Source organism: Stigmatopora nigra, chromosome 23, assembly GCF_051989575.1.
Source record: "Stigmatopora nigra isolate UIUO_SnigA chromosome 23, RoL_Snig_1.1, whole genome shotgun sequence".
In the NCBI taxonomy this organism is placed as follows: Eukaryota; Metazoa; Chordata; class Actinopteri; order Syngnathiformes; family Syngnathidae; genus Stigmatopora; species Stigmatopora nigra.
This window is the reverse complement of record NC_135530.1, coordinates 3483690-3506285: the sequence shown is the minus strand read 5'-3', so window position 1 is coordinate 3506285 and position 22596 is coordinate 3483690. Positions and strand designations below refer to the sequence as shown.

Sequence of the window (22596 nt, the reverse complement as noted above, 5' to 3'; positions counted from 1 at the left end):
ATTGATATTTTTTTCATATAATGTGGTACCTTGAGATATGAGCTTAATTTGTTCCGGGACTGAGCTCCTATGTCGATTTTCTTGTAACTCAAATAAATGTTTCCCATTGAAATGAACTAAAAACTATTTAATTTGTTCCAACTCTCTAAAAAAACACCCAAAATAGGATATTGGATTGGAAAACAATGTTTGATTTGTTCTAATTTGCCATCTATTAACAAAGTAACACATAACTAGTGGTTTAATATTATTAAATGTGTTTAATATTAGAAAAATGTGTCTTTTTGCATGGCTTCACTATTAGTTGAAGTCATTGAAATAATGTGTTTTCTGCATAGTTTTTATATGTATATTATCACATAATTTTGATATTTTTAGACATAAGGTTTATTTCATGGCTTGATTATATTGCTATATTTTTGTCATTGGAGTTTTGCATTCATAACTTTTTTTTCTCTGTATTATTTTTTTTGCCTTCAAAACAATTTCATGTGGTTATTTATGTGTATTTAAATGTATTGGACCAAAGTATATTTGCTTTAATTCAATTGTATTTGATGTAGGCAACATATTTTTTTTTACCAAACAAATATTTGGAGAAGTTAAGATGTAATCTTATGAAAACTCTAACAAAATCAATTTACACTACAAATAAATGCTGTTTCATCATTTTTTCTTCTTTTTACGGCCCAGGAAAAGCATGAAAGCCATTGTTAAAAACAAAAAAATAAATTAAAAAGTCTTTGTTAAAGCAGCAGGCACTTTTTTTTGCATTAACTCCAAATATTAGTTGACAGGTTTGAATAAACTCCACAAAAATATGTGACAAGCTAATTAAAGTTCATTTGTCATGCATATGAGTCACTGCAAAATGCTAAACTGCTAACTTAGTTCCAGGCAGCTGACACCAACCTCCCCTTTTACAAATGTCAAAGAAAATTCAAGTTCTCATTTCCCTTATTTGACCAATTCCCTCCCACAAACTATTTTAATAAAATCAGCCATTCATGAACAAAGTGCTCAAACATCAACATGAACAAGAGGCCTGCAACCAGATAATTGTCACCATCCCAATTGTGTTATCCTCCTTTACTGATGCATAAAACGACATAGAAATCCATCCCAACTTCCAATTCTCATCTCCATTTGCCAACATTGAAAACTCCTTCAAAAGGAGATAGTGGGATTCACTATAGCATTTAGAATAACAAAAGAGGAGGAAATAAGGACGGCAAAGTAAAAAAAAAACACACACCAGTGAGGAATGGTGCATGTCAAGTATGAAGAGAAAGTTTTTTACATTTATGAATGCGTACGTACGCCTTGTGTGTGTGTGTGTGTGTGTGTGTGTGTGTGTGCATTAGTAATAAAGCCGGCGGGGGTAGTGCGCACACAGTCAATGTGCTTTAATGGAGACGATGTGCTCACTTCGGTGCGGCATAAATGATAAATTATTCATTTGCTTCAACATCAGGCGGCCACTGTTATTACCAGGCGGCGTTTGGCCATCATTTACAGATGCAAATGAAATGGCTTCGACTTTTAAGAAACTGGTTCAATGCACTAAAGCTTACGTAGGAGTCGATCAGGATAGTTAGGTTACATATGTTTCATGGTTTTGATGGTGGTGATATCAAAAATGGGGCAGATATAGTATTGATTTAAATGCCAAATAAGGAGGAATTTGATAAATGGAGCTATTGTATTTTTTTGGGGGGGGATAAGTTTGTCTCATTTTCAATGTCACATTTTGGGTTGACTAAGTCTTGACTTTTATTTAATAGGAAGAAAAATTGTTTGGAATATAACATACTTTTTCAGTAGTTTTTAAATCATAGATTTAACTAGCATTCTTAAATGATTTTTTTTGAGGAATTTAGTGAAAATAGGAAGCCGATGAGTATTTAATATTGGTCACATTGGTGGAAAAATATGTGGTCAAAAATACTGTTCTGTAAGTTGCACCAGAAAATTGAACATTTCAGTACAGTTGTACCTCGATATACGAGAAATTTGAGATACGAGTAAAACAAAATTAGAATTAAGTTTAGTGTAAATTTAGATTAGTGTGTGTGCATCGTAATCCAAGTTCATTTAAATGTATTTATGTTATGTTACGAGCGCGTTACGGTGCAAAAAGCACCCCCTGTCCTTATCCCCCTTCAAAATCTGTATAATTTTAGTACTATTAAACGTGTTTTAGTAATATTAAACCACTAGTTATGTGTTACTTTGTTAATAGATGGCAAATTAGAAAAAATAAAAATGTTTTTCCAATCCAATATCCTGTTTTTGGTGTCTTTTCCTAGGGTTGGAACGAATTACATACCTATGAGCAAGTCATAAACTGCTCTATTATGATCAATTAATCACTAATTTTGTTATCATTTGGGGATCATAATACTATGATACATAAAACTACTACTACAGTACGTATCACCATTCTTCCAAAAGCAGAATTAGTAAAATGAAGTATTCTTAATGCAAAATATCCTTAAAGGTGAATATACAAATAAAGTTAAGCAATCCATAAAACCCAAATGAACTATACTCAACACCGTATAAACCCTTACAAACATTTTTTTCAGCGTTCAAATGGCTGTTTATTTATAAACCCTGACAAATAACAGGCCAAATGTTACATAACCTGTTACTCTCTTTGACTTCTCTGCAATTGAGTTGGACATTAATGAGCAGAGTGATTAAAATGCAAACAGGCAGTAGAAGCAATGTGTCATTAAGATTTGACCTTTCACCTCTTTGGGATGGAGACATTTTAAGAGCACTACTACAAGCAAAACATTATAAACACTCAAGGTAAATACATTCATTAAATTAGTAGTACTCCAACTTTTTCCTCTTCCTACCAGTAAAAAAAAATAAACCACTATAAACGCTTTCCAACAGCAAGTTAATCATATCCAACAACAATATCCCAACTGAACTTGTCCTCGATTCACTTTTTGTACAAATGAGCTCAGCCACCAACTCAATGAAAATAATATTAAATAAATTATGCCATGCAAGTGCAGGTGCACTCTCCATCGTGTCTTCTTCTAACTCGACATTTCAACCTTCTGTTCCTTTTTCACCTCATTTACCACTACAACCAAAGAAAATGGCGGATCGGGCTTCTCCTTTAGGTTGTTGTCGGTACTGCATGTGTGTGTGTGTGTGTGTGTAGGGGGGCGGTAAATCTATAAAAAAAACATTTAATGGTTGTTTGTGTATGCGTAAGATGCTTGGTGCCAATTATTTCATTAAGTGCTGATGTGTTTTTCTTTCTGGCTCCGCCCCCTCAATTCATATTCACACACATACACGCATATGAGAGATGCTGGCTCAGCGACCGGTCAAAGTCTGTCAATTAGGGAGGCAATTTGGCAAAAAAAAGGTGGATCTACCTAAGCCAGAAAAAAAGGTAGGGTTATATGCTCTGTCAACCATGTCAATGCATTCCAGTTGGATAATAACTAACAATATGGCAAGTCAATGCCAACCTGTGTTATTTGTACTCGTGTAACGAGATGAGAAGTTGACAGATTTGGCGTTTACACGCCACGATTTGAACATTTTTGGATAATTAAATTGGCTGTGTTTTGAGGCATTAGAATTAGATAGCAGGATGGTGATAGGGTGGGTCGATGTAGGAATTCTGAGACAGAAAAGACAGGAATTTATCCTAAAATTTCTGGAGGTTGGGTTTTGTACAGTATAGAATTAGCATTAGCATTACCATAAAAGAATTTTCCCTAATTCAGATTCATTGGCAGCCTTAAAATGGCTTCAGATGCTTAATTTGTACTAAAGCAGCTGGTGCTTTCCGTTTCTTATGTTTCAGCACCATGGACAGCGACATTTGAACTGGGCATTGCCTTATTGTATGTCTACACAGGCTGCACATTTGCCATTTGTTGGTAGTAATTATGTTTTGGTGCAGCCATGTTGTGTTGTACAGTGGTACCTCGAGATACGAGCTTAATTCGTAGCGGGACTGAGCTCGTATGTCGATTTTCTTGTAACTCAAATGAACGTTTCTCATTGAAATGAATTAGAAACTAATTAATTCATTACAACCCTCTGAATAAACACCAAAAACAGGATATTGGATTGGATTTTTTTTGGATTTGTTCTAATTTGCCATTTATTAACAAAGTAATACATAACTAGTGGTTTAATATTACTAAAATGTGTTTAATAGTACTAGAATTATACAGATTTCGAAGGGGGGAAAGAGTGCTTGTAACATAAACAATTTTAAATGAACTTGGATTATGATGCAGACACTCGAAAATAAGTTTAATATAACCTTACACTTAACTTAATTCTAATTTAATTTGACATATTAGTACTTTTCTTCCCGGGTTGGCTCTTTTTGCCCCGCCTCCACATTGACTTTAAGTCAATATCGAGGGTTGTTTTAGTTTGTATTCCCTTCAAAACATTCCCAAAACTATGCACACAAATGTCCTCACAATAGGATAACGCACGACCACTTGCCAATGAGTAGTAATATACAAAAAAGGAAAAATATAACTATATTGACGTGTGAGTTATTTAAAGAAATGCCTTGGATAGGTTTGTGAAATCTACAAAAAGCACCTGAAGTCTGTTTGTTCAACATTTGATCTAAACAAGTATCCCCCCCCCCTACCCAACCCACCTTGCCCCCCTGTCCAAATCCCACATACCTTATTTCCTTTCAACTCATTCATTGGATGTGGTATTATCATCTAGCTTAGGTGGTATAATTTCTTGTCTGTTCAGCAAGGCAAATATGCCACGATGGCATATTTCCTTTTTCTTGAATTCATGCGATTATTAAAAAAATCAAATGATATTTTTTTTTTGTACCTTTGGCTCCCTATTTTTTTTTTTTTTAGCCCGCACTTCAAACAGCCTATCTAAAATCAGTGTCTTCATACCTTCATTGTGAATTTCTTTTTGTGATAATAAGTACTGAAATATGGCAAGAGACGCCATAGATGGAAAGTAGCCAAAAGGAACTTTGCTGATTTGATAGAAAGGAGGATAATAAATGTAAGTCAGGTCATATCAATGCATAGCAAACAGAAAAAAAGTGATGAGAAAAGTCAAAAAGGCCGAAAAAAAACTCTTTATGGTAACGCAACGTCAGTCTGGCGTATAAATTATGATGTTTACAGTATATAATGCATGCATTATGTCTTAAGTGAGAAAGTAGCCTTTCTTTACTGCAGCCAGGGAAGCGTTTTGTATTCATGAGGTTGCTTTAAATTGTCCCCACAGGCACGGTAATGAAGTCCATCTGCCCCCGTGTGGAATGGACTGTGATGATGATGATGATGACTATGAAGAACGCTTAAATCATAAGTTTTTCGTCTTTTAAAACGTCATTTTGTTGACCTTATGATCTTAATTTTGAATATTGACGGAAAATCGGGCAACCTATTTTAAGGGAACAGCTCATATTTGGTCACTAAAAATATAAAAGTCTATGTCAGCGGTGTCAAAGTGGAGGCCCGAGGGCCAAGTCTGGACCGTCGCCTCATTTTGTGCGGTCCAGGTAACTAAATCATGAGTGCCAACTTTTTTGTTTTAGGATGAAATTTAAATGAAGATTATAGATGTATATTATGTTTCCTGATTTTCCTCTTTTTAAATCAATAATTGCAACTTTTTATCCATTTTTTTTAGGTCAAAAAGCATTTTGTAAAATCTAAAAATTAATATATATATAAATGTTTTCGGTTTTCCACTTTAATATTAAATATAATTAAAAATATTACTTCCATTTGAAATGAAAAACCAATGATTATTAGATGTTTTCCCTTTACTAAGAAAAACAGTTTAAATAAACAGTTTTATAACTATTAAAAACAGAATATTTAGGGCTTTTGATCCTTTTTTGCACGGCAACGCGCTCGTAACATTACAATTATTTTAAATAAACTTGGATTACGATACAGAAACTCAAAAATAAGTTTAATTGAACTTAACACTAAACTTAATTCTAATTTTCTTTGAAATTTTGATACATTTCTTCTCCCGGGTTGGCTCTTTTTGCCCCGCCTCCACCCTGACTTTCATATGCAACCAATCGAAAATTATTTGATTTAGTATTCTCTTAAAAATATTCCCAAAATAATGCACACAAATGTCCTCACAATCATATATCAAAATGTGTCTGGTATCTCAAGATAAATATTTACCCAACATTTTACTCATATCTCAAATTACTCGTATGTCCGTCCACTCTTATGTCGAGGTACCACTGTAGTTGCAACAGCATGGTCATTCCCCCGAACAAATTGTTTCCATTTTGACTGTCAATGTTAAGCCGCGGTGCATTCCATGATTAACAGGCATGTCGGCACCTTTCCCTCCACGTTAGACAATAAATGAATCCCCATTCTTGTTATGACCCATCATGTTATACCTTGTCCTTTTTACACTGGGATAAATCCATTTTCTGTTACGGAGATAAGAATTGGAAACCCGGGTGCAATTTATTCGAGGGTGCAACCTGCTAAGGCGAAGTGGCATGGCATGGCGTCCCTTTTTTATTTATTTATTTTGATTTAGCGCTTTTCATTACCCGGCCATTCGGATGTAATTCATTTTCCATGGCTGCATAAGCGACTCAAAAATGCTTTGGGCCGAGGTGTCGTGATCTTGTTTAGAAACAAGGCATTCCTAGAAGGAAAATAATGATCTTTATGAAATGACTTTGGACAAAATCTGACAGGCGAGACAAAACAAGTGGCTGGGCTTGTTTGAATCGATAAAGCTTCTATTAGAGTTTCTAAAAGAGAAACAGGCGATTTTATTCGGCCATGTGACATGGCGTTGGGGAGATTACGCCCCCTTTTGGAAGGCCAAGGAGGGTTCGTGCGCCATTGACGAGCTAATATCGGATTAAACACAGATTTCTGTCAGATGGAAAAAGAGAAAAATGTTCCAACGTAGCGGATCTATAAAAGCGTGACCGAGCTTGTTATCGCTGACGCCACATTTACGGCGCCGGGGCCGAGCCTTTGTGAAGGCGGGAGTGGGAAAAAAAAGAGAAAGCCTTCTTTTTAAACTCATTCAAACGGCTGCTGACTCAAAGACGATCAAGCTTCTTAAGTAGCTATTGATTAGCCAGATGAACAGAGACACGGCGATTGATCGACTGCAGGGATGACCTCATGGCTACCTTTGGCGCGGTAGGAAAGCGCAAATTGAAAGCGTAGAAGGGTAAGCACACTTCTCACCCGTCATTTCCTCGACAAGGTGCGGACGGAACACACTTGGAATCGATAGTCCGGAGGGTTAGCGCACGAAAAAAACTGGCCAGCATGTGGCTTTAGCGTTACGGTTGTACCTTGACATATGAGCGGCCCTGACATACGAGCAATTTGAGATACGAGTGAAATTTCGAGCAAATAATTATCTTGAGATACCAGAAAAATTTTGAGATATGAGAAAGCCAGGTGGCCAAGACGTGAGAGGCTGTTTATGATTTTAGCGCACTGTCTTTTTTGCACCATCTTTTTTTCGTGTATAACAGATATCTACGAGTAATGGACAGAGCGTTGCATTTTTTATATATTATATATTATAGTATATATTACTTCTAGTATATATTACTTCTCGTTGGCAAGTGGTCGTCCGTTATCCTATTGTGAGGACATTTGTGTGCATCATTTTCAGAATATTTTGAAGGGAATATAAAAATCAAACAGCCTATCGATAGTGAAATTCAGGGTGGAGGCAAATTGAGCCAACCCATGAGAAGAAAGGTATCAAACTTTAATACAAAATTAGAATTAAGTTTAGTGTAAGGTTAGATTAAACTTATTTTTGAGTGTATCAAAAAAATGTGTCTCGTATCTCAAGATAAATATTTGTTCCCGAAATTTGACTCTTATTTCGAATTACTCGTATGTCGTATGTAAATTATAGTCAAGCTATTAGTTTTGAGCACTAGGTGTTCATTACCTGTCAAATTTGATAGTTTGTGTTTAAAGTGGTGCTCCAATAACTGATTTCACAAGACTATCAATGATTCCCTTAATCAACCATGTAGAATGCTTACTTTCAGTTACGGATAAAAAGTACTCATTTTTAGTCAAAAGCTAACTGAAGCATTACGACTCAAAAAATATTTGAGCAGGAGAAGCGTCAGTCATTAAGTCGTTCTTCCCGTTTTCGGCATCTATTATTCATCTTTAGAAAAAGGGGAAAAAGGAAAAAAAGGATTTTATAGCTCTCCGCTTTGAAGCAAAGTAGCATGCTCTGGAGACGCAAAGATAATGTGCTTGTATTTAATGCCGCAGTAACACTCCTTTAGCATGCAAAAGCATCCTGGAGGCCTTCCTTTTTTTGACAAATGTGATGTCAAATCCGTCACTGGTGGTCTAATGAACGATATCACTTAGAATCCATAAAGGGCAAAATGCAGGAATCAATTCTTTAATTGATTCATTACTTAAAGCGCTTGTTAATGAATGTGATTCGATTAATCAATCCACAACTCGGGAGAGAAGTCGTGGTAGTGTTTTCAAGGTAATCAAAGCTTCAAATGACCGCTTTGTGTGGCATGTCGAGGGAAGGGAAGATTCTTCGAGATACTCTCACGGCTCTGTATTTCACTTGCCGTATTGATTGTTGGGACAGTAAAAAAAAGTGTGCGCTATTGCACCTTGTTTTCTTAAAGTCCTATTGATTGTGTTTTGGCAGCACGCTGGGACGATAAAAGATGACGGAGGGTAGGGAGGAGCGCTTGACGCTAATGATACGCTGGCTGTCGAGGAGCCACGGAGTATCTCGATTTTTGACTTGTCGGCTAGCACGAGCCGCCATGATGGGTAAAAAGGCATTCACCTTGCTGGCTTTCCGCTTCCTCATGAAGTTTTGCGTACAAATCTAAGCAGTTCAAGCAGTATAGTGGTACCTCGACATATGAGTGGTTCGATATATAAGCTAGTCGCGATACGAGTCAAATTTCGGGGAGTATTTATCTTGAGATACGAGAGGAATTTTGATATATGAGCAGAAAGCTTCCCGTTAGTGCGAATATACTATTTCTTGTTGGAAAGTGGTCGTGCGTTATCCTATTTTGAGGACATCTGTGTGCATCATTTTGGGAATATTTTGAAGGGAATACAAACTGAAACGACCCTCAATATTGACTGAAGGTCAGTGCGGAGGCGGGGCAAAAAGAGCCAACCCGGGAGAAGAAAGGTATCAAAATTAGAATTAAGTGTAGTGTTAGGTTCGTTTTAAACTTATTTTTGAGTGTGTATGCATCGTAATTCATTTAAATATGTTTGTTGTTCGAAATACATATAATTCTAGTACTATTAAACACATGTTAGTAATATTAAACCACTAGCTATGTGTTACTTTGTCAATAGATGGCGAATTAGAACAAATAAAACCGTTTTTCCAATCCAATATCTATTTTTGGTGTTTTTACAGAGGTTTGGAACAAATTAATTACTTTTTAGTTTATTTCAATTGCAAACAATCATTTGAGTGACAAGAAAAATCGACATACGAGCTCAGTCCCGGAACGAATTAAGCTCGTATCTCTACATACCACTGTATTATCAATAGGAATATAATTTACTCTTTACTCACTGGGTTTAAGGGAAAAAAAAATCCACAGCACACCTGGGCCAGACTACTTTCTCAGCTTCACTTTAGTAAAAAGCCCCAAAGCAGCTCCACACTTCAAAGCGAGGTATTTTATTCGAAATGGTATCTGCTCCAATGAGAAGTTGACTACGAGTTCAGCATCTTTTTCAAGCCTAACGGCCACGTCATGCTACCCCATACAACTTCACTAAAAAAACTCTATAAATACTGGAAGAAAATGTGAATAAAACTTGGTAAGAGCGCTAACTCACTTGACTCTATAAGTCACAGGTGTCAAAGTGGCGGCCCGGGGGCCAAATCTGGCCCACCAAATCATTTTGTGCGGCCCGGAAAAGTTAATCATGAGTGCCGACTCTCTTTTTTAGGATCAAATTAAAATGATAGATATAAGTATATATTATATTTCCTAATTTTCACCCTTATAAATCAATAATTACAATTTTTAAATCAAATTTTTTGTGTTTTTAGGTCAAAAATCATCTTGCAAAATCTAAAAATATATAAAACTATTTTCTTTTTTCCACTTTAATATAGAACACAATAAAATGGTTTAATTTGAAATAAAAAGCAATTATTAAACAAATGATTTTCTCTTACTAAGAAAAAAAAAGTTCAAATAAACAGTTTATCTATAAAAAAAATCTATATATTTAGGGCTTTTGATCCAGTTCTTATAATCCAAATAAAAAAAAAAACATCTAAATATTATATCTAAAATGCCCCAACCCACATGAAATCAAGTTGATATTATTGCGGCTCACGAACCAACCTGAGTTTGACCCTCTTGTCCTAAACATATATCTAAAAATCAGCTTATAAAAGCGATATTAAAAGCAATATTTCCAGGCCTAAAAACAACCACAAATAAATTCCTTCCATTAAGTTCACCTCTTACAGTTAGTTCCAATAGCTTTTGTTTTTGACCTTGGTCATTGTTTGTGAAAACAGAGCTTCTTAAGCAATCCTTAAGTACTAAAACATAACGCACCACTAGACTGTGACAAACTATTCCGTGTAAGGGTTTGGAAAAAAAAGCTCCATCTCACACAGCATGACAGTATTGAAGGTCAACACATAAAGCCAACAATGCTGATGAGTCCAAGGATGCTTCCTCACATTACAAATGCCTAAAGCAACATGTTTGTCATCCTCTGAAGTGACCACACGATGGTCTGACTGACCCCAACCATGTCACGATACATTAAAATGTTAAAGAGAGAGAAAGCTGAGGAAAGGAAGGCTTTTTTAGAGGCCGTTGTGCCTGCATAAAAAGCTTTAAACTCCACTTGATCTTCCATTTTGGCTCTTGCCTATACTTGGATAGTCTCCAACCCGGGAAGCTACTGAGTGCCTGACGTGAATATTAGCTCGGGGGAAAAGAAGACCCTAAAGGCATGTTGAAGATGGGTTAGCTTTGAGTTTTTCAAACTAGAACATTAAATGCTTTGTGATTGTTGCCGAGTTCACCGAGCACAGCAACTAAAAAAAAGCTTGAAAAAAAGGTATACCGTATTTTCACGACTATAAGGCGCACTTAAAAGTCTTACATTTTCTCCAAAATAAACAGGGCACCTTATAATCCAGTGTGGTTCTAATATGGAAAACAAATAAAATGTGTCATTCATTGACGGTGCGCTTTATAATGCGATGCGCCTTATATATGGAAAAAAAATTAAAATGTCATTCATTGAGATTGCGCCTTTAAATGTGATGCGCCTGATATATGGAAAAAAATAAAATGTGTCATTCATTGACGGTGCGCTTTGTTAATGTGATGCGCCTTATGTATGGAGAAAATTTAAAATGTCATTCATTGAGATTGCGCCTTTAAATGCAGTGTGCCTTATATATGGAAAAATTCAAATGTGTCATTCATTGAGGATGCGCCTTATAATGCGATGCACCTTATATATGGAAAAAAATTAAATGTCATTCATTGAGACTGCGCCTTTAAATGCAATGCGCCTTATAGTCGTGAAAATACGGTACTTTAACGTTTAGTACTAAAACTACTAATACTACAGTATCACCATTCCTCCAAAAGCAGAATTAGCAAAATGAAGTAATCTTAATGGGCTGGATTATTTCATTTTTGCACCATATGTGAGAGGAGGCCTTTTATTTTGAAATAGGAGCAATATAAAAACATGAAATCAACCCAAGCTAGTAATGATAGCAATGATCTTAATTGTAATTCAACCCTAGTTAGAGCATCAAAAGGGCGGACAACAGACGGACGATAGTGTAGCTTGACCTCCATGTTACCCTAAAGCTAGACTACAGTGCCATCTATTGAGAAGGCTTAAAACAAAGCAGTCCACAACTATTTACTTGCATCATTTTAAGCCAATATTGGATTTGTTTAGTCTTAAAAACAAGCATGATTTCCCCTAAAAAAAATACAACAACAGAAAAGAAAACCAATTGCACGATCTGAATTTTGTCGACTACTAATACTTTGAGTGTTTAAACTTAACAGGACCAATGTGGAGATGGTTAGGGTTAGGATTACCTTCTTTAAGCAGACGAGAGTGGATGAGGAGGATGAGGAAGCAGCAGATAGCGGCTCCGGTCAGTGCCCACGCAACTCGGAGCAGCTGCATCCTGGCGTAAAAAGGGATGGCGATGATGTGAGAGCGAGAGGCGACGAAAAGGGGTCTGGGGGGTGGGATAGTAAATATATTTAAGAAAAGGAGGGGATCCTAACTCAAAAGAAAAAATCACACTTGTTTCACCAAAGCCAAATCAATCCAAAGCGTTAGTCCAAGTCAGATGTTCAAAACAAAAGCGTGGTGGCTTCAGTGCGTTATAGCGAGTCCCCGACGGGCTGGGTGCCCATCGCCGTTGACTTCTCCCAGCGATCCAGATCTAATGGGATCCACGGGTGAGTGTCCTTTAGGTCTGGCTGCGTGGATGGATGCGCGTGGTTCTCCAAAGCGCCAGAAGATGCCCACCACCACCACCACCGGCGCCGCCACTGCCGCCGCTCTCCACTGCATGTTAGGCAAGCGTCACTACCAAGTCCCCACTCTCTGCCCTCGTCTCTCTCTTTCTCCGATTCCTCCTCCTTCCTTTCCTCCCTTACGTCCCTCCCTCACTCTCGAAACTCCCTCCCTTCGTCTCTCCTCCTCCTCCTCCTCCTCATCCTCCTCCTCTTCTCTCCAGGCAGTCCGATGCGACTTATTTAGGCGCGATAAGTATGCCTGTCAGATGCATCTCTTCAATAAACACCATGCCTGATAAATACTTGGGCAATCCCAACAGTGGCTTGCTTATATGACAGCATTTCAGCATTTCCCTCACAGCTTAGACTGACAAAACATAAATGTACTCAAAGAGTCTCTCAAGCCTGTGCTAAAATAGAGCAATATTGTTCGTCTCATAACATGACCATTGCGGAATTTCATTTAAATGGACAGTGGTACTTTGACATACGAGCAATTTGAGATACGAGAACAATTGGGGGAGATATTTATCTTGAGATACGAGACAAATTTTGATATACGAGCAGATAGGGGATGCGAGAGGTTGATCATGAGAACATCATGGACACTGTCTTTCTGGTAGGAACTCCCTCGTGTAGTGTTGCTATGAGCACTGGGCGGAGCGTTGCATTTTTTTGTGTTTTTTAGCGTGGTAGTCATTGCAAATGGTGGAGCTTGTTGGCTAATACGAGAGGAGTATATACTACTTCTTGTTGGCAAGTGGTCGTGCGTTATCCTATTGTGAGGACATTTGTGTGCATGATTTTAGGAGTATTTTAAAAAGAATACAAACTCAAAAAAAACCTTAATATTAACTGAAAGTCATGGTGGAGGCGGGGCAAAAAGAGCCAACCCGGGAGAAGAAAGGTATCAACATTTAAAACAAAGTTAGAAATAAGTTTAGTGTACGGTTTGATTAAATTTATTTTTGAGTGTATCTGCATCGTAATGCAAGTTCATTTAAATTCTTTTATGTTATGTTACGAGCGCAATGCCAGTCTGAAAGTAGAATTCTAGCTCGTAATTGTACTCATGCCTTCCATCAGTGCTTTCTAAAGCTGGCGGGTCGCCAGGCTATTCTTCTAATTGATCAAAAACATGGTGGAACATCAATGGGTTAGACTTTTATCTTGTCTGAAACCAGAATACTCAATATTTAAATTAATTGAACATATAATTCCCTAAATATACACAATTCAACCCCTTTGAAATCCCCCTTAATATTCCATTTACTCCCTAATCCAGTACATTTGATTTCACATATACAATTCTACACTATTTTTCTATTAAAAACCCCAATTGACATAATTTCCCGTATCTCCACATTGCTAAAGCCGCTAGGGAACTAGCAACAAGCACGATAAATAATCATTACACTGTTCACCATCCAAAATGAATCATCGCCAAATGAAACCAATTGCATATGTAGCCCAAACTGTCATCACATTACAACTACATATTCCTAAAAAGCATTCAAAGAAAAGCAGTGAAAGAAAAGCGCTTGACTGAGAAAGAATGTATGTAGATCAAGGCATCCAATGGCTAAAAAACAATAGCTTGCATAATCCCGCCCCTGCAGAGCCCAACAAATGCAATTGTTTCCACATATTTATATCCATGCATTCTGTTTAAAGCTAGAAGAGAAGATGAAAATATGCAGCAACAACAAAAAACCTTTGTAGGTCAGCCATTTTCCCACAATTCTCACACAATCGGGCGTTCACTTGAAGCGTGCTTTTCTAATTGAGGCAGATGACAAGTGATAACAGTACTCACACCACAAAATTGAGCATATAAACCCTCCCCCTGCAGCGTCTAGTACTAATTAGCTGATAACAGTCACTGCTATCAAGTGCCAAACTGCACGCTTTCCACGCCAATGCCAAATTCAGTCGCGATTCCACTTAACGAGAACCTGGTGACGAGTCTGGAGTTTTGACCTGTACAAGGATTTGGGGTGGGAATTCTATGCATGTCAAACAGCGTCATATGGACTGAGCATATGTTACCACACACTCACCGCAGTAGCTAAATATAGTACAGTGGTAGTACCTCGAGATACGAGCTTAATTCGTTCTGGGACTGAGTTTGTATGCTGATTTTCTTGTAACTCAAACGAACGTTTCCCATTGAAATGAAGCAAAAACGAATTAATTTGTTCAAACCTTCTGAAAAAACACCAATAACAAGATATTGGGTTGGAAAAAACATTATATTTGTTCTAATATGCCATCTATTAACAAAGTAACATAACTAGTGGTTTAATATTACTAAAATGTGTTTAATAGAACTAAAATTAGACAGATTTCAGGGAGGGTAAAAAGAGGGTGAAAAAAGGGGGATAAGGGGGCGGACTTTTTGCATCAAAATTGGTCTCATATCTCAAGATAAATATTTGCCCGAAACTTTACTCGTATCTCAAATTGCTCGTATGTCGGGGTGACACTATACAATGATAAGAAGTCATTAAAGTTTAGAGCCAATAAGCCATCTTAACATATTTAGACACCGATTTTGACATGTACCGTGCCGCAAAGGGAAAAAAAAATGTAAAAAGGGGCTAAAATCCCTCCCTCCCGCCATCTTGTTCCAGCGATTCAAAGCGACACCAGCAGTTTGTGTAAATGAGAGGAAATATTTATAACACGCCTTTGCCAACACCTTGCGGCAATTAGGCTTCCTCTGTTAAGTTATTCATCAACGTGCAGATTGTCATCACCGCTGGCTTCAGTCAGCATTGTTTCTAAGATGAAAATTAAAGATGGTGGCTGCATTTAGCTATAGAAACACCGGAAAGAGATAACAAATGATCCATATTATTAAAATTTTTATCTAGCAAAAGTACACTATAAGGTCTTGTAATGACTGATAACCTTTGCAATACATTACAATTGTTTACAGAGCGATGTGTGAGAATACCGTATTTTCACGACTATAAGGCGCACCGCATTATAAGGCGCACCCTCAATGAATGACATTTTTTCCATATATAAGGCGCACTGTCTATTTTGGAGAAAATTTAAGACTTAAGTGTGCCTTATAGTCGTGAAAATACGGTAATTGCTATTGACTTTCAGGTATGAAGTACTTACTACACGGTCACCTCTAGAGTCAGCCATTGTTGATGTTTTGGATTTTTTTGTATAAAATCTTGCAGTGGGGGAGGAGCTATATGATGGAAGATGTTGTAAACTAAGATGGCATCTGCATATTTAACAGTGTTGCTTTAGTACAGGCGTTTGTATTTTTTTGATATCCAACAGTGGTGGTTTTTCGTTTTTGGTTTTCTGTTTTTTCCCATATATAAGGCGCACTGTCTATTTTGTAGAAAATTTAAGACTTTTAAGTGCGCCTTATAATTGTGAAAATACGGTAATCTTAAAATCTCAAACTTTTAGAAAAATCTGTCTAATTTTAGTACTATTAAACACATTTTAGAAACATTAAACCACTAGTTATGTCTTACTTTGTTAATAGATGGCAAATTAGAACAAATAAAACATTTTTTCCAATCCAATATCCTGTTTTTGGTGTTTTTTAGAGGGTTGGAACAAATTAAGTTGTTTTTAGCTCATTTCAATGGGAAACATTTGTTTGAGTTACGAGAAAATCGACATACGAGCTCAGTCCCGGAACGAATTAAGCTCATATCTCGAGGTACCACTGTACCTGGAACATAAGGCAAATATTCAAGAAGTTGCTTGACACAAATATTCCAAGAATGTAATCATAGCAAAAAGTAGAAGAAACATTTTGTGAACTCTGAAAAAACTTGTTTCCAAATTGAATAAAAGGGATAACAATTGAATGAATATTTCATAATTTGGTTATGTCAGAAAAAGACCGCAGACACTCTAGAGAGAGAGCGTGAACATAACATTGTTTGAACTAAACAACGGCTTTGCTGCAATATGTTTTGGAACTTCGGTGAGCGGGAGAAAATATGCGGTCAGCATCTGCGAGTCCATAACTTAACTTCTTTTACGACAACATAAAGATTTTAAAGCCGATATATTGCTGTAAAATCCTTTTCCGTCAGAAAGCCACATTGATTAGATTTGTTTTACCCTTTCGCAATAGTTGCTGGCATTGTGTTCTAAAAACTAATCAGCAGGAAAGTAAACAAAAAAGTATTTGCTGACCACCACTGTTGTGTCTACCAAAAAAACATGGGAAGAACATTTGTAAAATGTTTCAAAAACTGTTAACATTTCTGTTAAGATTGATTTGACATTTCTAAAAGTTGGAACAATAACAGTTACAGATCCCAATTCTTATTTGTAGTAAAAGCTATTGGTTAGACTTATTTCTTATTTTCTTCAAGCGTTATCCTATTGTAAGGACATTTGTGTGCATCATTTTGGGAATATTTTGAAGGGAATACAAACTGAAACAACCCTCGATATTGACTGAAAGTCAGTTTAGAGGCGGGGCAAAAAGAGCCAACCTAAGAGAAGAAAGGTATCAAACTTTAAAACAAAATTAGAATTAAGTTTAGTGTTAGGTTCGATTAAACATATTTTTGAGTGTCTGCATCGTAATCTAAGTTCATTTAAATTTGTTTGTTATGTTACGAGCACGTTGCTGTGCAAAAAAATCCCCCCTGTGAAATGTGTATATTATTAGTACTACTAAACCTATTTTAGTAATATTTAACTATTAGTTATATGTTATTTTGTTAATAGATGGCAAATTACAACAAATCAAACATTTTTCCCAATCCATTATCCCGTTTTTGGTGTTTTTTCAGAGGGTTGGAACAAATTAACTTGTTTTCAGTTCATTTCAATGGGAAATGTTCATTAGAGTTACGATAAAATCAACATACGAGCTCAATCCCCAGAACGAATTAAACTTGTATATCGAGGTACCACGATAAATTGACTCAGCATGGCTTTGTTTGAAAACTGAATTAAAAATGACACGTGTTGAACACAAAAGATGCCCCCCATTTTTCAAATAACTGAGGAAAAAGTCTGAATTCCTTGTAACACTTATCCCATTCAATAGCAAAATCAAACATACCAACTCGTCCAAGCTTCTCAGCAATCTCAAGTAACTAAGTACTTCTTTGATTGACAAGCTGCAATCCACTACGTCCTCTCTTAAGCTTTCCTGACAAGTTTCTAATCTTCTGCACCAAGTGATGACTGACATATGAGCCATTAAAGCAACTCCTCTCCATATCGTACATCTCAATGTGTAGCCTAGCCAAGCCTTTAATCTCCCTCATTGCGCTTCCATAGAAACTTTTCTCCAAATACTTCACAAATCTACAAAAAAAAATATCTCATCACTTGCATTCCAATGCATTTATTTTCTCAAGACCTCACGGGGTGGTTCTCGTGTAACGAACGCCGTCCGCCTTTCATGTCTCGGCGATTCATCACACTGAAATACGTGCAGTATTCATTTGTACACTACCCGCCATAGCCTGCTCATTTTAATTGGAATCAGTGTCACTTACATTGACTTGAGAAACAAAGTTCATCTATCGTTAATTATTTGCAAACCATAAACACGTAGAGTCGAGCCGCACACATTTAAATGACGTACATTTCATTGGGTCTCATTACAGGAAATGAAGTATATTTAGCTCCAAAACAACAAGTGGCGGATTCATCCCCTCTGGAGTCTGTCGCTAAGCTACTTACATTTCCTGTCGTCTATAGAAGGGAAAGAAAACACCCTCGCGCGCACCCCGCGGCTTCTTTCGCACTTTGTGTGCATTTGCCGCATCGTCATCCATCACGCCTTCAGCACTGAGGCCTCACCTGCCGTGATTAGTTACCGAGAAAGTGCTACGGTGCAACAAAAGAATTAGTGCACTTCTTCACGCCAATTCGTCTCTAACTTCTTTTTCAAACACGCCCGCAAACGTTGTAACGTATGGAGCGCCATTTGCCAAAAAGCACTTGGCCTAAAAAGATTGTAGAAATTCATCTCATCAAAAGACACAAGTAATTGCCGAGAGAATATTAATGGACGTTGTTTGCACTGTAAGCAAATAGAATGTATAAGAAAAGAAGCCAAGAAGTAATGGATCGTCGTTTTTCTGTTTTCTTTTGTGAGTAACTCGGTTGGAAATGTAATTCTTGCTGCTGTTACTTCATTTCTCAGTAGCACTTTTGTGTTATTTGACAAAGATGACTGACTTTACTCGTAAAAAACCAAGGTCAATCACAGCATAGCTGAATTGAATTGTATTGAATGCTTTTACTGTCATTATACAAGTAGAATGGGATTTAAAGCTTCACAATGAAGGGCACAAAAAAACCTCATCAATAAATAACAATGAATAAATCATCAATAAATAAGTCATAAATAATGAATGAAAGTACTCAACCTAATACGTAGCCAACAATATAAATAAGTAGTCAATATGAATAAGTGGTGACATAAATAAGTAGTAGGTATAAAATGTGACTCAAGTACTCATCCTAATACGTAGACAACAATATAAATAAGTAGTCAACATAAATAAGTAGTGGACATGGATAAGTAGTGGACATGGATAAGTAGTGGACATAGATAAGTAGTGGACATGGATAAGTAGTGGACATGGATAAGTAGTGGACATAGATAAGTAGTGGACATAGAAGAGTAGCGGACATAGATAAGTAGTGGACATGGATAAGTAGTGGACATGGATAAGTAGTGGACATAGATAAGTAGTGGACATAGATAAGTAGTGGACATAGATAAGTAGTGGACATAGATAAGTAGTGGACATAGATAAGTAGTGGACATAGATAAGTAGCCGACATAGATATGTAGTCAATATAGATAAGTACTCAACACAGATAAGTAGTCGACATAGATAAGTAGTCAACATAGATAAGTAGTGGACATAGATAAGTAGTCGACAAAGATATGTAGTCAATATAGATAAGTACTCAACATAGATAAGTAGTCGACATAGATAAGTAGTCAACATAGATAAGTAGTCGACATAGATATGTAGTCGACATAGATAAATAGTCGACATAGATATGTAGTCAATATAGATAAGTAGTCAATATAGATAAGTAGTCAAAATGAATAAGTGGTCACATAAATAAGTAGTAGGAACAAAAACTGATTCAAGTACTCAACTTAATACGTAGTCAACAAGATAAATAAGTAGTCAACATGAATAAGTGGTCTTATAAATAAGTAGTAGGTGCAAAAAGTGACTTAATTCCTCAACCTAATACATTGTCAACAATATAAATAATTAGTCAACATAGATAAGTAGTCAAAATGAATAAGTGGTCAAATAAATAAGTAGTAGGGTCTCAATCAAATCACATAATTGGCCACAGTTGACCCGAATTTAGCCTAAAATCAATAGGAAGAAGTCACACAAAATGAAAACCAAGCAACTCCAAATCCACAGGAGGTCAACCACAATCCACCCAAAATTGCACCAAAACCATCAGCAATATCCAATAATACACTAGAGTTTATTGAATATCACTTTTTTCTTCAAATATGGAACACACACCCCCACATATTGCCCCCCACTTCATCACAGTCCTGACCTTGTAGACTTGGCATTATGAAAAACCCTGTTATACTTTCAATGCGAGTAAAGCGGAAGACATCTGACTCATCACTATTGATCACTTTATGCAACGAGGGTGTCAAATTAAATCTGTTAGTCGGAAATTAAAAATCAATACGCTGACAAAATTAAATGAATTACAGCTTCTATCCGACTTTGGAATCAACAGAGAGATACACCGGGGCCAGAACATCAGTCTTTTTGAATATGAGGCAGAATAAAAATATGGAAATGAGGGAAGAAAGGTGACACGCTAATAGAAGCAATAACATCTCCAATTCCATCTTTACTGATCGGCAAGTCTTGATATATTTAGAATTGCTGTTGGTTTAATGGGATATACAGTAATCCCTCGGATATTGGGGTTAATGTAGACCAGACATGGCCGCGATAAGTGAAAAACTGCGAAGTAGGATGTGTCTGCATTATAATCCAAGTTCATTTAAATTTGTTTGTTATTTTACCAGAACATTGCCACCCCTCTCTGTCCGTCTTTCTCTCTCCTACCTCAAAATCCGTCTAATTTTAGCACTATTAAACTTACTATTTTACCCTTTTCGTAATATTAAACTACTAGTTATGTGTTACTTTGTTAATAGATGGCAAATTAAACTTTTTTTCCAATCCAATATCCTGTTTTTAGTATTTTTGTTACTGTTTTAATTTTTGAGTGTGTCTGCATCGTGGTAAAGTTCATTTAAATTTATTTGTTATGTTACGAGCGCGTTACCGTGCAACCCCCACCCCCATTGAAATTCCTATCATTTTAGTACTATTAAACACATTTTAGTAATATTAAACCACTAGTTGTGTTTTAATTTGTTAATAGATGGCGAAAAAGAACAAATAAAACCTATTTCCAATCCAATATCCTGTTTTTGGTATTTTTTTCAGAGGGTTGGAACAAATTAATTAGTTTTTAGTTCATTTCAATGGGAAACGTTCGTTTGAGTTACGAGAAAATCGACATATGAGCTCAGTCCCGGAACCAATTATGCTCATATCTCGAGGTACCACTGTAAAACATTTACGTGCCTATACTAGAAATGACATATCGGCTATGAATCAACCGTAAACGTGACATACTCAAACAGCAACTCTTGTGTGTAGTAATGTCTGTATTGACCCTGTAGTTATGCCCTTGGTGGCACATTGTGCATGCAGATATATTGATCAAAATGTCACTTTGTAAAACCACCCTGGTCATATTAATAAGCTCGGGAGCTAATGTAAAGAAAAGCTTTGAGAGGGAGAGAATAAAATTTGGAGTCACTTGATTCTGTGGCCTCTCTATTGTGACAGCAGGTGACAATATTGTTGGATAGCAACACGGTCAGGGGAAAAAAGGTAGAGCGTAATAAAAAGAAAAGAGCACTCTCCTCTAGATTGCCTTAACCTTGAGTCACCCTGGCACGCTTGTATTCATCTACTAAAGGGAGGGGAAAAGGAGAGAGCCGTAAAGAAATGTGATCATTAGATGGAGGGCATGTTGGCCTATGAGAGACAGCGGGAGGGTAGAGAGAAAGAACAAGGCATGGAGGTCACATGTGGAAAGGCAAATTTATTGTCTCGTAGGACTCGGAGGAAAGCAGTTGGAGTGACGTGAAGGGCGAGAGGATTTTTAGTTCTTTTCTAGGTTTTTTCGGGGGTGGAGGGGGTATGGGGGCGTTAGTAGACCGTCAAACACTAACACTGTCACCACAGGCTGCTGATGGGCATATTATTGGATCTTTGCAGTAGCCCTTTGCTCACTCGCAGTTCGTCACTGTGGACATGTGGCCTTGACTATTGGAATTGTTTGCTGGGGGTGTTGGGTGTGTGTAGGTGGGGGTTTTAAGGGGGTGGTTGTTATATAGCCAGTTCTAGTTCTGTATTCAATTGTGATATCAAATCTAATAAGAGTGTGTTGTGTTCTGTAAGGCTTGATGGAGACTGCTGTCAGTGATCTATCTTTATAGAGACTGCTTTATGAACATATGGGAATTGTGGGATTTATTTATAGCTTTAGTGGGGAGTAGGCTGTTTTGCTTCTTTGACATCGGCGGGGTATGTTTGTAGGGTTAGAATGAAGTTTTTTTTTTTACAATTCAACGTGTTTGCAACTGAGATTTGACGTCTAGTTTGTTTGGACATTTGAAAAGGCAGCCAATGAGGTCATATCAATTAAAATGTACGGATTACGGCAGTGACAAACTATAGTGGTACCTCGACATACGAGTACAACGACATACAAGCTTTTCGAGATAGGAGTAAAGTTTCGAGCAAATAATTATCTCGGGATATAAGACACATTTTGTGATAAAGCCACATCTCTTTCGTGTATAACAGATATCTACGAGCAATGGGCAGAGCATTACATTATTTTTCAGTGTTTTGGTGTTTTTCAGAGGGTTGGAACAAATTAATTAGTTTTTAGTTCATTTCAATAGGAAACGTTTGTTT

At 36.9% G+C, this 22596-nt stretch overlaps 1 protein-coding gene across 4 annotated transcripts in view; it reads right to left on the bottom strand.

Moving 5' to 3' along the window:
• Positions 1-22596, bottom strand: part of tafa5a (TAFA chemokine like family member 5a) — a 116284-nt gene that overhangs the window by 46600 nt on the left and 47088 nt on the right. The window contains exon 1 of one of the 4 annotated variants that reach the window (XM_077710037.1): positions 12137-12695. The exons of the other annotated variants lie outside the window; for them this stretch is intronic. Coding sequence (XP_077566163.1) covers positions 12137-12227 — 91 coding nt within the window. The 5' untranslated portion in view covers positions 12228-12695. Of the gene's footprint in view, positions 1-12136; positions 12696-22596 lie in introns of those variants that run through there. 4 annotated transcript variants of the gene reach the window in all.